This window comes from Sturnus vulgaris, chromosome 10 (genome assembly GCF_052056855.1).
Source record: "Sturnus vulgaris isolate bStuVul1 chromosome 10, bStuVul1.hap1, whole genome shotgun sequence".
In the NCBI taxonomy this organism is placed as follows: domain Eukaryota; kingdom Metazoa; phylum Chordata; class Aves; order Passeriformes; family Sturnidae; genus Sturnus; species Sturnus vulgaris.
This window is the reverse complement of record NC_142252.1, coordinates 9,737,442-9,750,304: the sequence shown is the minus strand read 5'-3', so window position 1 is coordinate 9,750,304 and position 12,863 is coordinate 9,737,442. Positions and strand designations below refer to the sequence as shown.

Here is a 12,863-nt window from a genome sequence, read left to right as displayed (position 1 = left end):
AAATCCTCAAGAAATTATTGTGTCTGCCTCTGTTTTATGGACAGATCAATAGGTGGCTACTTGATGTTTCAAGCTAGATTTCTAAAGAGTTGCAAACATTAAATAGTTAATTCTTTATAATATTTATAGAAGACTCACTCTTACCCTGATCTGACAGCTAGAATACAAGCATCACAAATTTGGAAAAAAAGGTATTGTGTAAAACAGAAACTATCTAAATAGGCTACCTTTACTATTATATTAATCAATATGATTAAATCACCAGAGACACAAGAATAATCCTGATTTCTCCTTGGTAAGGTCAATCAGTCTGGTACTGGATAATCTAAATTCATCAAGTCAGTTATATGACAGATATTTTAAGCCTTTAAATATCAACTCAAGAGGATAAAGTGACATATATCTCCAAATAAATTTGGGACAGTTTATAAGACAACTGATTTTCTTGTTCCTTATTCAATGACAGTATCTTGCATCCCAAAGCATTCTCTTCAAAACTGATTATTGGTAGAGGCCTACTAAGCAATCTAAAAAAAGTAGTTGCTCAAGGCAAGATGTATACACAGATATGTACCATTATAATTCTATAGACCCTCACTGTACCTTATTTCTGTCTGTGAAAGCAAACCAGAAGCAGATTCTTTCTAGTATCTGTATGCAAAACACTGTTCTCAGGACATGTGGAGAAAATCAAAAAACGAAATTACTCTCCTGTAACAGGTATAGTCTGCAGAAGATCTGATGTGTGCAGAGATACAGAACAAACCCTTTTCTTTTATCTAATAATTAAAGACAATCCAATGTGAAGAGAAATGCATAAACATGTAGAAAATTATGACACCATACAATTAATCTAAGTTAATAAACTATTGAAAGAAAAAGAGCCTTTGCTCTTCAAGAAGTCAGAATGCTTAGAAGGTGTTTAATTTGCCATCAGTAAGCTTTCAGATCTATTTAGGTCTTTTTGTGTACACATATCACTTTAAACTAAACTGAAAAGACCAAAGATGATTTAACATTACACAGTCAGTTAGCTGGATAATACTAAATGTTTTGGCATATGATTTTTTATGTAAGATTAGATTATGCCTTCTGTACAGGAGCTTTGAACCAAAAAATCATTGCTCACTTACACTGCTGGATGCTTTCACAACCTTGCAAGATGCCTGCAGCTCCTTTATCAAAGCATCATAAAAAAACCAATGTGATGTTGCCAGGTTATAAGATAAGGAAACTGAGTATTAGTCATTAATAATTTATTCAAAATTCTCACAATAACATCTACATAAGTGTATTAACCAAACCCATAGGTTTACTGCATGTTTTTTGGTTTTGTGATTTTCATAAAAAGAATTTACTTTTCTTTCAAGTATTTAGATAAAGAATCATTTTGATCTAAAATTTAGCTCAAAGGATACAGCCAGATCATTACAGGAATACCAAATCAAATCAATTTACCAATGAACCGAAATTAAAACCCCACAGCACTTGGAGTAATTTACAGAGGAGCTCTTCTCCAAAGTATTTTTAGTGATAGTTAATGTTATATTAAACAGATACATAATTCCAGTAGTACACCTTGAGGCATATTTACTGCAGTGGTTAATGTTTTGTTCAGTGGGTGCAACCTTATCTATAACACTGAATTGCCCTTCCTACACTCCAGTGGGATTGGATTCTACAGGGCTCTGACCTCTCTGCTCCTGATTCAGAGAGTAACTTAACCAACTGCTTAGAAAGTATTCCAGTCCTCTCCTTCACATAATTCCTCAAAGAAATGACACAGAAAGAAGGAAGAAATAACATCCTACAGACCATGGTGTCACCCATGCAAAGGTTAATGTAGATTGAGCATGACACTGCAACTTAGCTACTGCAGTGGTGGCAACTTAATTTGGAGAGAATCTTACACAGTTCTCAGCACTTTGCCAGTAGCACTGGCTACATGAAGAATGTCAGAGAATGTATTTAGGGATGTCATCAAACCTGAATATGCCAGAGGATGTGACAAAGTCTTAATGTAAGGAGACGAGCAAGCAATGCCAGCCTTCCTATTCTGTCACTAGCACAGGCTCTGAGTGCTTGGCAGGGCAATGCAGTCCTACTGGGAATGGTTTAAAGGCAGGAAGGTCGAGTACAGACAAACAGAGACAAAGTGAGGATGATCCAGTATTTCTCCACTGATCTATTTTTTTGAGTGATATATACAATGAGAGAACTGTCAGAGTATTTCTTTGTTTTTCCAGATCCAGGGAAGATCAGAGTAGCTCAGCTATAATTACAAAATACATATTTGTATTAAAAATACTGCACCCAGAACAGAGAGGCAGCAAAATGTGTTGCAGCAGGAAACAAAAAACCATATTCTTAAAGTATATTTCAGACCAAGACCACACAAGATGAGTAATAAAAACATTCAGATGTAAGCTGAGATGAAATTAAATGTATTATGTAGGAATACAGTAAAGTGGCTGAAGTGAATTTCAAGTTTGCACTTTCGGCACGACTGGTCTTTAATTTCATGGATGAACTCCACTGATGCCCAAAGTAAATCCTGGTTAACATAAATGAAAGATGACTGTACAACACGAGGTATTTGCAAATGAATTAAAAGCAGTGCAAGTGATATCCATTAATTACTGTGGACAGTAAAAATAGAGCAGGTGTCTTCTCTCAAGTAGGTGATGAAGCTGTCACTTTCCTTCACTGGTTGTTCGAACAGCTGATCAGACTTATTTTTAAAAATGCATTTTCATTTGAACTTGATACTTATTAGCATCTCACCTATCCTGCCATTAGGTCTTTATCTCCTAACTTACAGAATCACTAAATTAGAACTCTATCACTATATGGAAGAAGACTTACTGGATAATATCTATTTTTTTACAATGGCACTTTTTTATTCTTTTCCATATTTCTGCTCATTAATGATATCCCGAGAAGCCTAAAAATATGCATGTCATCACAATGGTCTTTTTAAAGTGGAAGTAACTTATCAGCTAATTTCAAGTTTTCTGTAAATTCTCTTAAATGCCAATACTTATTAAAAATCACGTATCAGTGAGCCAGCTCCTGTAAGTCTTGATTATGAATTTTCAAGGGCTGCTGACACATGGAGATTTTTGAATTCTTCCTGGGCTGTCTCAGTGCAGAGCAATCACTTTACACATCCCAGCTGCGTCTATAAATCACAACTGAGCACATAGAATAACTCTGCTCCAACAGTTGATGTTAATATGGTGCTTAAAACTTCAAAAGGCCCATTTCACTCATTCTCTATTACATGTTTTCTGTTGCATCTAATAAAGGTGGGAGCAATACGTTGTGATTATAGGAAGTGGAAAGTTTTGTTCTACCATTTATCTACACTGCAGATTTGTGCTGGGGTAGGTATGCTGCACATATGTTAAATGCTGCACTTTCTGAAGAACATCATGGTGGTAGCTTGGATTCTTGGTAACTTGGAAACTTGGTAGCAAGTTTCTAGCTTGGATACAGTTACAATTTTGAAAATTTATCCTATACATCACAAGAGGACCTGAGAGCAGAGCTTTACAGAAAAAGGTTCCCACTGTGAGAAAAGCTATATAAAGAAAATCTTTTTCTTCTGATGCACCTGAATTAAGACACTTATCTGGATTAGCACAGTCAGGAATTCTAGCTAGACAAGGTTAGTGGATACGTGACCCTGGCAGCATATTCCTCATGTTGCACAACTGCAAATCACCATGGAGCGTGCAAGGTCCTGGAGAATGAGGTCCCCTCACTCCAAAACATTGCTATCAAAACAAAATACCAGTCTCACAGTTAGAATCTGTATACTAGAAGTTTTTCATGCATTCTAAGCATCAAACATGAATTCATTAAAATTATCAAAGACCACGAAGAACTTTGTGTTTTTTTAGTGATTGCTGGACCAGTACAACAAAACCAAATTATTAAGCCTTCAATAAGTATAGACAACATAGAGCAGAAATAGGAGATGATGAGATGAAGGAAAATATGTCAGTTCCCAAACCCTGAAACAAGTGTAGTCACTTGTAAAATGGAAGGCAGCCAGCCAGACATTCCTACCTTAGAAGACTCCTGTTAACAACCATGTATGCTACCAAATTCACAGCATTTGCTTACCAGTTGAATACCTAGCATAGGATGAAAACTATTTCATTTAGACTTTCCATTATAAAGAAATACACCTGTAACTCAACTAATAAACAACCTGGTCAATAGCACCCAATGCAGAGAGCCTGGGTCTAAAACACACAGCAGGAGACAACTGTGATGCTGCAGGCAGTGCAGCTGTTGAATGAGCTCCATCAAACACCTGTAATGAGAACCCTGCTCAGGGAATAACTATTGAATCAAAATGCCCCGTTGGTGACACAGGCCTTGTGTTACTGGTTATGGGCTGCTTTCAGTGTGAGGTGCAGGACAGAAGTCCTAAACATTTGTGGTCATAGGAAAACGTAACACTTCAGAGAAGCAGGACTTTGTGTTTAACTTACAAATACACAATTCATGGTCACATGATGTTCATGCACATTTCTATCTGAACTTGGTAAGAATTTCCTTACTTTAAATCCTTAATTTTAAGTTCTTTTGAAAGGGATATGCTCATTCATGTCATATAAAGACATATTTATAATGGTTTTTCAAACCAACTAACCTAAATGCAATGTAGAAAGAAATGGAAGAAGCTTCTGTATGTGAACATTTAAACAACTTTCTACTATACCAAGAGGAACATGTGCATGAACCCCTTTTTTCACTTCAGAGATTGAAAACACTTTGAAAAAATTATCTTACTTTTTACAGCAACAGCCTGTTGGTTAAGAACTTTGTATAACAAATAGCTTTTTAATTTTTAGACAAATCCCTCACAATTATCCACACCTAGCACAATAAAAAAGCAGTAATATAAACCTTAGGTTAAACAGTATAAGCCAGATGAAAACAGATACCAGAGAACTTCTGGTATCTCTTGCTTCTTTTTTTGTTGATATACTTACTGTACAGTCTATCTTTTTTTTTTTTTTTTTCTGTGAATGAACCTGTTTGTACCTGTTCATACAGAAGTTCCAAGAAAGCACTGTAACACAGGTGTTCATAAAGGAAAACACACCACTGTGTCATTGGGAGTGTGCTCCACATACAACTCCCATGGTGCCAACCATACTCTTCTTCAAGCAGATACAGCACAATTAATTCTACTGGGCTTCTCCCTTCTCTCCAACTCACTATCAGTGGGAAGTGTGAGAATAGCAGGGCTTAGAAATCTTCACTTTGCCCATGTCTTCATCACTGCCTTAAGATAAAACAGATAAAATGTCTTGATGCAGAAAAAAATAAGCACACTGAGTTTTCACGAACTCAGATTATTTGTGACTTCTGGAGTAATGGCTACTAAGGTCTATTTTGTAGACATTGCCTAAAATTATTCAATATCTATATAAGTAGAGGTAGCATATTGTGTGCTGTTTTGGAAAACTGCACGTTGAGGCTCTAAAATCTCCTGTTTTGGGGAGGAATGTGTATGTAAATTACTTTTGGTCTATAAAGAGAAGATACAGAATTTCTCTCTCTTTAGATAAAGAGAATGATGCTTTTCCTTCTTCTTCCAAACCACAGAATATTTAGATATTTAGGTTTATAATGGCCAATACCTTACTCTACAAATTATCTCATTAGGGTGGAAGTCACTGTGATAAGGACGATCAGAAATGGAACCAAACTGTTCCTCATATATCCAGATGTGCAAAATCTCCAAAGACAGAGCCATAAACTCCATCTCTGGGGTTGGTTTCTTCTCCTGACCTTGAAGAGGACATGGGGACAACAGAAATAAATACTTTTCTTTTCTCCAAGGAAAAAAAGACTAAGTAATTCAGGCCACACAATTTTGTTTTGTGTAGCAAACTCTTAAGGGTATTTAATCAGCTTATTCATCCGTGCTCTTGCTTCCTAACAATCACCTTAAAAGAGCAATCTAATAACAAAGAATACACACTATTTAACTACTGAATTCTTGCTTACCTACCACAATATGGTGAGCATTAACTCACACATTTTGTATTTCTTCCTAGCTGTTGAGTGTGGGAATGGTATTCACTAAAACTTTTGTCTCCTCAGGCCTGTATATTTGTATATTCATAAAATTCCTGGTGTGCATCTTCTGTTAAGTGGTGCAAATAGCAATGAAAGCAACAGTAGCTTGTTCAGAGAAGGCTTATTGCACATGCTTTGGTTTTTCCTTATTTGAAAGGCTCTGTGATTTCACAGATTAAAAAAAAAATTAAAGGTCACTTCTTCCTGCAGCTTCCTCCAAAATAATCTGGAAAAATGTAGCACTAAGCCCTTGCTAAAAGGTCTTCACTAAACCAGGCAAAATGGAAAACCTGTAAACCTGTGAGACTTGTACCCTATCACAAAATTGCTAAGACAAATAATGAAAACAGAACTAAAAATATACTAGGTGTGACAAAATTTAACTTTTTCTGTGTGACTGTGAGAGACTGGGAAGTTAAGGAGTTAAGGAAAGTTTTTTTTTATTTCACCTTCCTCCTAGGCTCCTGTAATCCATGCCAACATACTTCTAGTATTACTTTGTTAGGCAGTAAGGTGAGAATGTGACAGTAAAACAGACGACCGGACATCCCATACTGGTTGCACTTAATAGCAAAGTATTTTATTTCAAAGATCTGTTATATCAAATCAGCTCTAGGTACTGCAGACAGGACTGCTAGCACAGATCATAAGTAAAATGGTTCTATCTCCATGAAATGCAAAGCACTGAAGAAAGAACCAGTGTTTGCCTGCCTACTCGAACAATTTTAATGGTATTATTCAGCCAGCAAAATAACTTGAACTATAGACTTTTGCTTAAATGTGTATTTGTCTTGCAGGTTTTCTAGAAAAGACATCAAGTGTCAACAGTTCAATTTTTACAGGTGTCTACTTAGGTCACCTAAGGTTTATCTTTCAGTTGTATTTTGCAGCACACACATAGGAAGACTTCACATTTCTTGGCCATCAGAGCAATGTGCTGCAGACCAGCAGAACTTCATCACTTTGGATGTGCAAACATTAGGGTAACTGCTAATATAGGCTACCTCTCTTGGCCTAGTAGGAAAAGTCTTGCTCTGCAGTGCTGTGACATTGGCCTGTTTCTCTATGGAGGTGATGGCTGAATTACAATAAATGTAGAGGCAATCAGGAGCAGAACAGCCTAGCAGAAGTTGGACCCAATTCTCAGAGTAACACCCTCCTTGACTTCAGTGCTGGGATCACATTAACCAAATCAAAGAGGGCACTTCACAAAGGACTTGTTTTTCTAACATGCTCTGTGAACTCTCTTGTATACTCAGGTGCACATCTTCCCTTCTCAGCTGCTTGTGCAACAAAGAACTTGGGTGCTTCCAAAGGCTGTCACACAAGGAACACTCTCACCATGACACTTGGTGCCTCCAACACTGACTCCTTGTCAAGCTAAGCCTGCATCTCATTCTTGCCAGCCTTGGAGACAGCCATAGGCCGAGCTAGAACATCATTTTACCCTTCCAGAGCCACGTATTAAGATCTATTTGTGACAGCAATATTGGTTGCATATAATTAGCAAAAAAAATATTGCTATTAGGAGACAAAGAAGATTCATTTTAAGTACTTGCATACAAATTCTAACATTTGTAAGAAATGAAATTAGATATGAAATATGAACATTTGCATCTAGTCATAGACAATATGAGTGAGGAAGAGGATGCAAAACATATTTTCCCAAGTCTTACAGTCTCCAAAGTTGTTATGTCCCCTCCATTGCCACCAGAGCATGATGAAAAATATGAAATGTCATGATGGAGGCAAAAACATAACAAGGTGCACCTAATTTTATCCTGTGAGCTAACAAACATTGCAACAGTATTTACAAAACAAATTAAAAAGTGGTAGTAAGATGAGGCACAGCTAACTTGCAAGCAAGTAATCTTGCTCAAGTAGAAACTCTCTTTATCTTGTGCTGAACAAATACGATCTTGATGCCATCATAAAAACGATCAGTGCCACAATATAGATTGAGTACTAATGAACTTGACCAAGGTATTTTTCCTATTAGGAAAAATTGAAACAACATGCCATTTGAAACAACAAATTTCAGGGAACATTTTTAGATTAGTGTTTAATTTGAAGATATAAGAGAAGTACATAAATTATATAAAAAGACAGGGCACACTCAAGGGAATTAATTGAGTTGTACATTTTCATCAAGACACTATCAGCTCCAGGTGCTGTTAGACAAAATTATTCAATGAAAAAGCAAATCCTTTTTTTTTTTTTTTTTCTGAAAGGAAAAAAAAAGATGAATAGGAAGAATCTTGTACCCTGTGAAAACATATTGATGATGATTCAAAAATATTTAAATGAACAATGGAAAAATCTGAAGAATTATAAGACCAGTATTCCAAGTCAAGGAAGAAGAAAGAAGCTCATCAAAGAAGCTGAAAAGCATTTGACATGGGAAGATGCTACTTCTGCTGAGATTTCAGAAGCTGTGATTAGAGCATGCCAGTGGCCAAGAATGCAGACAATAATGCACTTTAGCAGGTGCTAGGAAGTTCAGCCTCCTAAGGGCAGAGAAGTCTGGACTCTGTGAAGAGCTGCAATGACAAAAATTTACTGTATAAACAGCAGCAGACACAAATTAGTAATTTGCTCTCCTGTCTTCAGGAATAAACTACATCTGAAATTTTCTATGTTGAAACATTTTTAATTGATGCAAACAGCAAAAGTATTGCTTGCTGGTCGAACATCAATTTATTTTCACATGAAAGCGTAGCATGATTTTACAACATTACCCATACCTATTTCTTTGCAATGAACAGATTAGCCAAGATGCAACGATTTATTTATCAATTACCTCATGTCAATTACAGTAGCCACTAATATTTAATTAGGAGTTTAGATAAAACTGCCAGAAGAGAGGTTTAGAAAAAGCGTGTGTGTATTGTGGGAGAGCGAGGGCATTCCTGGAACACAGCCTGTGCTTGCTAAAAGCCATTCAGAAGCCCACATGATGATATCCATCTCTTCAGAGCAACAAGGGCAATGCATGGCAGGTATCAGCAGAGGAAGAGAAGAATGGAACAAAAACCAGGAAACTGGGCAGAAGAGAGAGACAGGTCTCGAGTTATTAATCTTCCACATCTTCCACATTCAGATCTAGATGAAGCCTGAAACAACTCTGCAGAAAACATGTCCTTTGTAAATAGATCTGGTACCTCTGTTCTACATTAAGAACTAAGAGGTATTTTAATTCCATTACAAATAAAACAATTAGATCTTTGTTAAATGATTAAACTGGACTGCCAGTCGAGTTAGAGTGCTATGAAAAAACCCAGCATATTGGGTGAGGCACTTATGCTGTTTCCAGACACTCTACACAGAACGCGTGAGTGAAAGAGCCACAGAAGTTTACAAAAAACACAATTACTAATTAGACCGCTTCAGATTATTACAGCAAAATGTGGCTCTACTTTAGCAACAGCAAAGTACAAGATTATATTTCTTCCTTATAAAGGTGAACTTCAAAATGTTTTGAGAGGCAGTAAAGCTTTTCATGTACGGCGTTAGAGCTTTACTCATACATACTCATACAAGGAAAAATTAACATTGTTGACTATTACGTGAGAAAGAGCTTGAAATTTACTAAAACTGTCAGTTTCTTGTGTTTTAGGTTTGTCGGAAACTTTAAAACTGTCCATTTCGTGTGTTTGATTTTTACCAGAATTTTACGGAAACCAGCAGTTTTCTGTTGGGTAACTGCCAGAAGTGTTGAGAGCTACACCGACCCATGTACCCCTAGAGCTGACTGCTCTTCTCCCAGCTGGGAATGCACAGTCCAAATGTTATAACCAGACACTGGAGAAAGCATGGAAAAGACTACCATATGATCTAGGATAATTTATTGACCAAAAGGTGATGGACACTCATCATTAAGCCTGAAAGATAATCAGTAAAATGATTTTGTCTTGAAGGTGGCACAGGTGCTCCAGACGGTAAGTGCCGCTCCGGAGGTGTTTGCCTCGGGGACCATGCGCACCCACACCGCTCCGTCCCGGCCGTGCCATCCCCCGTGCCCGCAGGCCGGGCCCCGCAGCCGCTTCCCGAGCAGCGGATGGGACGGAGCCCCCATCCCACCCCGTGCTGTTCCCTCAGCTGGAAGGGCGGGAAGCTCCTGAGGCCAGCGGGGATGCGGTGCCCCGCGCAGGGCCTTCCCTGCCCCGGGAGGTGTGCGGGTAGCGGTGTCTGCCAGCTGGGCGAGATGAAGCTCACCTCAGCTCGCCCTGCCCGGGCGGGCATACGAAGCGCATCATGTGAAACACACGCATTCACCTTTCCTTCCCCACCAGCGGCCAACACAACGGGGAGCGCGGGGCCGAGCCCGCTCTGCCCCAGGGCCCGCCGCCGCCTCCGCGGGCCCCCGCTCCACCGCCCCGTCCCGCCGCTCACCCACTCACCTCCGCCGCAGAGCGGCCCGGCCAGAGCAGGGCGAGCAGCAGCACCGGCGCCAGGCGGCCGGGGCTGCCCCCGCCGGCCATTCCCCCCTCGGCGCTGCCTGCACGGCGTCCCGGGGCGCTTCGACTCTGCCCCCCGCCCGCCCTCCCGTGGGTTTTGGCCTGAGGGTTCCTGCTCCGCACCCGCCTCGCCGCTCCCGGGTCGCGGCCCCGCCCCGGCCACCCCTCTCCTCCACCCCTTCACACCCACCCCCCCCGTGTCCTGCCTTGGGCAGCGCTGGCAGCGCCGCTCGTCCGTCCGTCCGTCCTCAGCGGGCATGGAGTGAGCGAGGTGTCGGGGGCTTTCCCGCCTGAGAGCTGAGGTGAGCGCCGCGGACGGGCAGCCCCGGGCGGGGGCACCTGGCTCTCCTCGGGACGGGGCCGGGCAGCGCGCTGAGGGCAGCCCCGTCCCGGGACAGCGGGAGGTGCCCCGAGTTCGCCCGCTGGCTCCGTGTCCCGCCCGCGCCGCCGCGAGGGCGCAGGTGGCGGGGCCCGCCCGAGCCACGGGGCTGCGCAGCGGGAGCGGGGCCGGCCCCGGGCACCGCCCGAACCGGGCACGGCTGAGCTCGCACGGAGCGGGGTCGGCCCTGGCTCCCGGCGGGGAGAAGGGCACGGTGAAACCGGGCGGGAGCGAGGCGGGACCGGGAAAGGCGGCGGTTGTGCCAAAATGTGTACCTGCAACTGCCTGTAGAGCTACTTCCCAAAAATCCAACAAAAGCACCAGTACATGAACACTGGAGATCAACCTTAATTCTAGAAAGCAATTGAAAGGTGGATCTCTTTAAAGTTTTTCTACAGAAACTGGTACTTAATTATTTTAACTTTGTCTTTTTTTTTTCTTGGTTCTCTGTGGTAAAGAAAGGATAATACCATTTTCAGGAATATTTTTGTGAGAAACATTAAAGTTGAATGAATTTAGTGTAAAGTGCAAAGTTTTATAGAACACTATAAATGAAAAAATAGGACTTATTGGGAAGGATGGAAAGAGTATCGAATAAGTCCATCATGAATGAGGCAGATGTCCTATGGAAAACAGCATATAGGTTTATGCACTTAAAATGACTGTCCTAATTATTTGCATAAAAGAATCACAAACTGAGCACACAACCCCATTTTTTATTTTGCATCTTCTGAATCCTTGACTTTGCAACTTGTGTGGTATTGTTGCACATGATGTTGCTTCCTTTGGATGCAATGAAAATACAATTAGGACTGCTCTAATTTTTTATACCTCAATACCTGCAGCTGTGTGTCTGCCTCAAACTATGGCTCATGTCCCCTGCTCTTTAGCAGAATTACTGAGAATGAAATTGTCTTGCCTCTTGATTCTTGCCTAGAAAGTAAACATCTAGATTATGTTTTAGTGCCAGCTTTTCCCCTTCTGTTTTCTGAGGCTGAGGTGAGGTTTCGTGGTCTCATATGAAACCTATTCCTTTGGTGGCAGTAAGTGTGCTATCCTGGGGATATTTTACTGAGGTAACAGTTGTGATTGCTTCAAAAACATAAAAAATGAGATCAATTTGACACCTCAATCTAAACAACACTTTGTATTCTTTCTGTTATTGTATTAGCTACTGAACAATTCAACTTGTTCAGAAAATGATAGGGTTTAGATAGCCATGACAACATAACAAGCAGAGGGTTGCAAGTCTTCCAGTCATGCATTAAGTATTATTTCAAACTGTGTCAATGGGTTGGATCAAAATGGATTTTAATTTGAAAATAAAAGTTTTGCTGCTAATACACAGCAAATGTACCAAATATAATTTTCTTTTTTATTTTCTTCTTAATTTTCAGAAGCTGTGTGGATAATTAAATAATGAGATGGATAGTGGGCAACAGGAACACATTTCTGCAAAGTCTAACACTTTGTGACTCTCTTAGATTTTCCGTTTGAGGCAATCAGTCCCTGCAATATTTTATCACCTCACAATTTTGCTTATATTGTTTATATTACTAATGTAAAAAATCAGTGAGGTAGGAATGCTGTTGGAATATTATTTTTTTATTAGGGATGCTGTTATTTTTTTCTTTTCTTACAGATGGGGAACTGGGGCACAGCAAGCCTGTAAGAATTTGACAGATGAATGGAGTACTGTACAATACATGTAGAGAGAGATCTTGCAGCATGGACTGGCTGCCTTTAGGCTATTTATTCATCAGTCAGTGCACAGCAGCTTCCAAAATCTCCTCTTAGTACTGTGGGATTTGGATATACTGTGTGTACACACAGGAGTCAATATTATTTATAGATTATTTCTGATTAGAAAGATGCCACACTATCCAAAAAATAGAGAGCAGAACAGCAGTGTTTCAGGAACT

At 40.1% G+C, this 12,863-nt stretch overlaps 2 protein-coding genes across 2 annotated transcripts in view; one reads left to right on the top strand and one right to left on the bottom strand.

Moving 5' to 3' along the window:
• Window positions 1-12,863, bottom strand: part of COL4A3 (collagen type IV alpha 3 chain) — a 58,997-nt gene that overhangs the window by 45,981 nt on the left and 153 nt on the right. The window contains exon 2 of the mRNA XM_088170916.1: window positions 9,958-11,294. Coding sequence (XP_088027042.1) covers window positions 9,958-11,294 — 1,337 coding nt within the window. The remainder of the gene's footprint in view (window positions 1-9,957; window positions 11,295-12,863) is intronic.
• The window catches only part of COL4A4 (collagen type IV alpha 4 chain), a 63,214-nt gene continuing 61,139 nt past the window's right edge, over window positions 10,789-12,863 (top strand). Inside the window, exon 1 of the mRNA XM_088170728.1 lies at window positions 10,789-10,864. The gene's annotated coding sequence lies outside the window, so the exon portion shown is untranslated. The remainder of the gene's footprint in view (window positions 10,865-12,863) is intronic.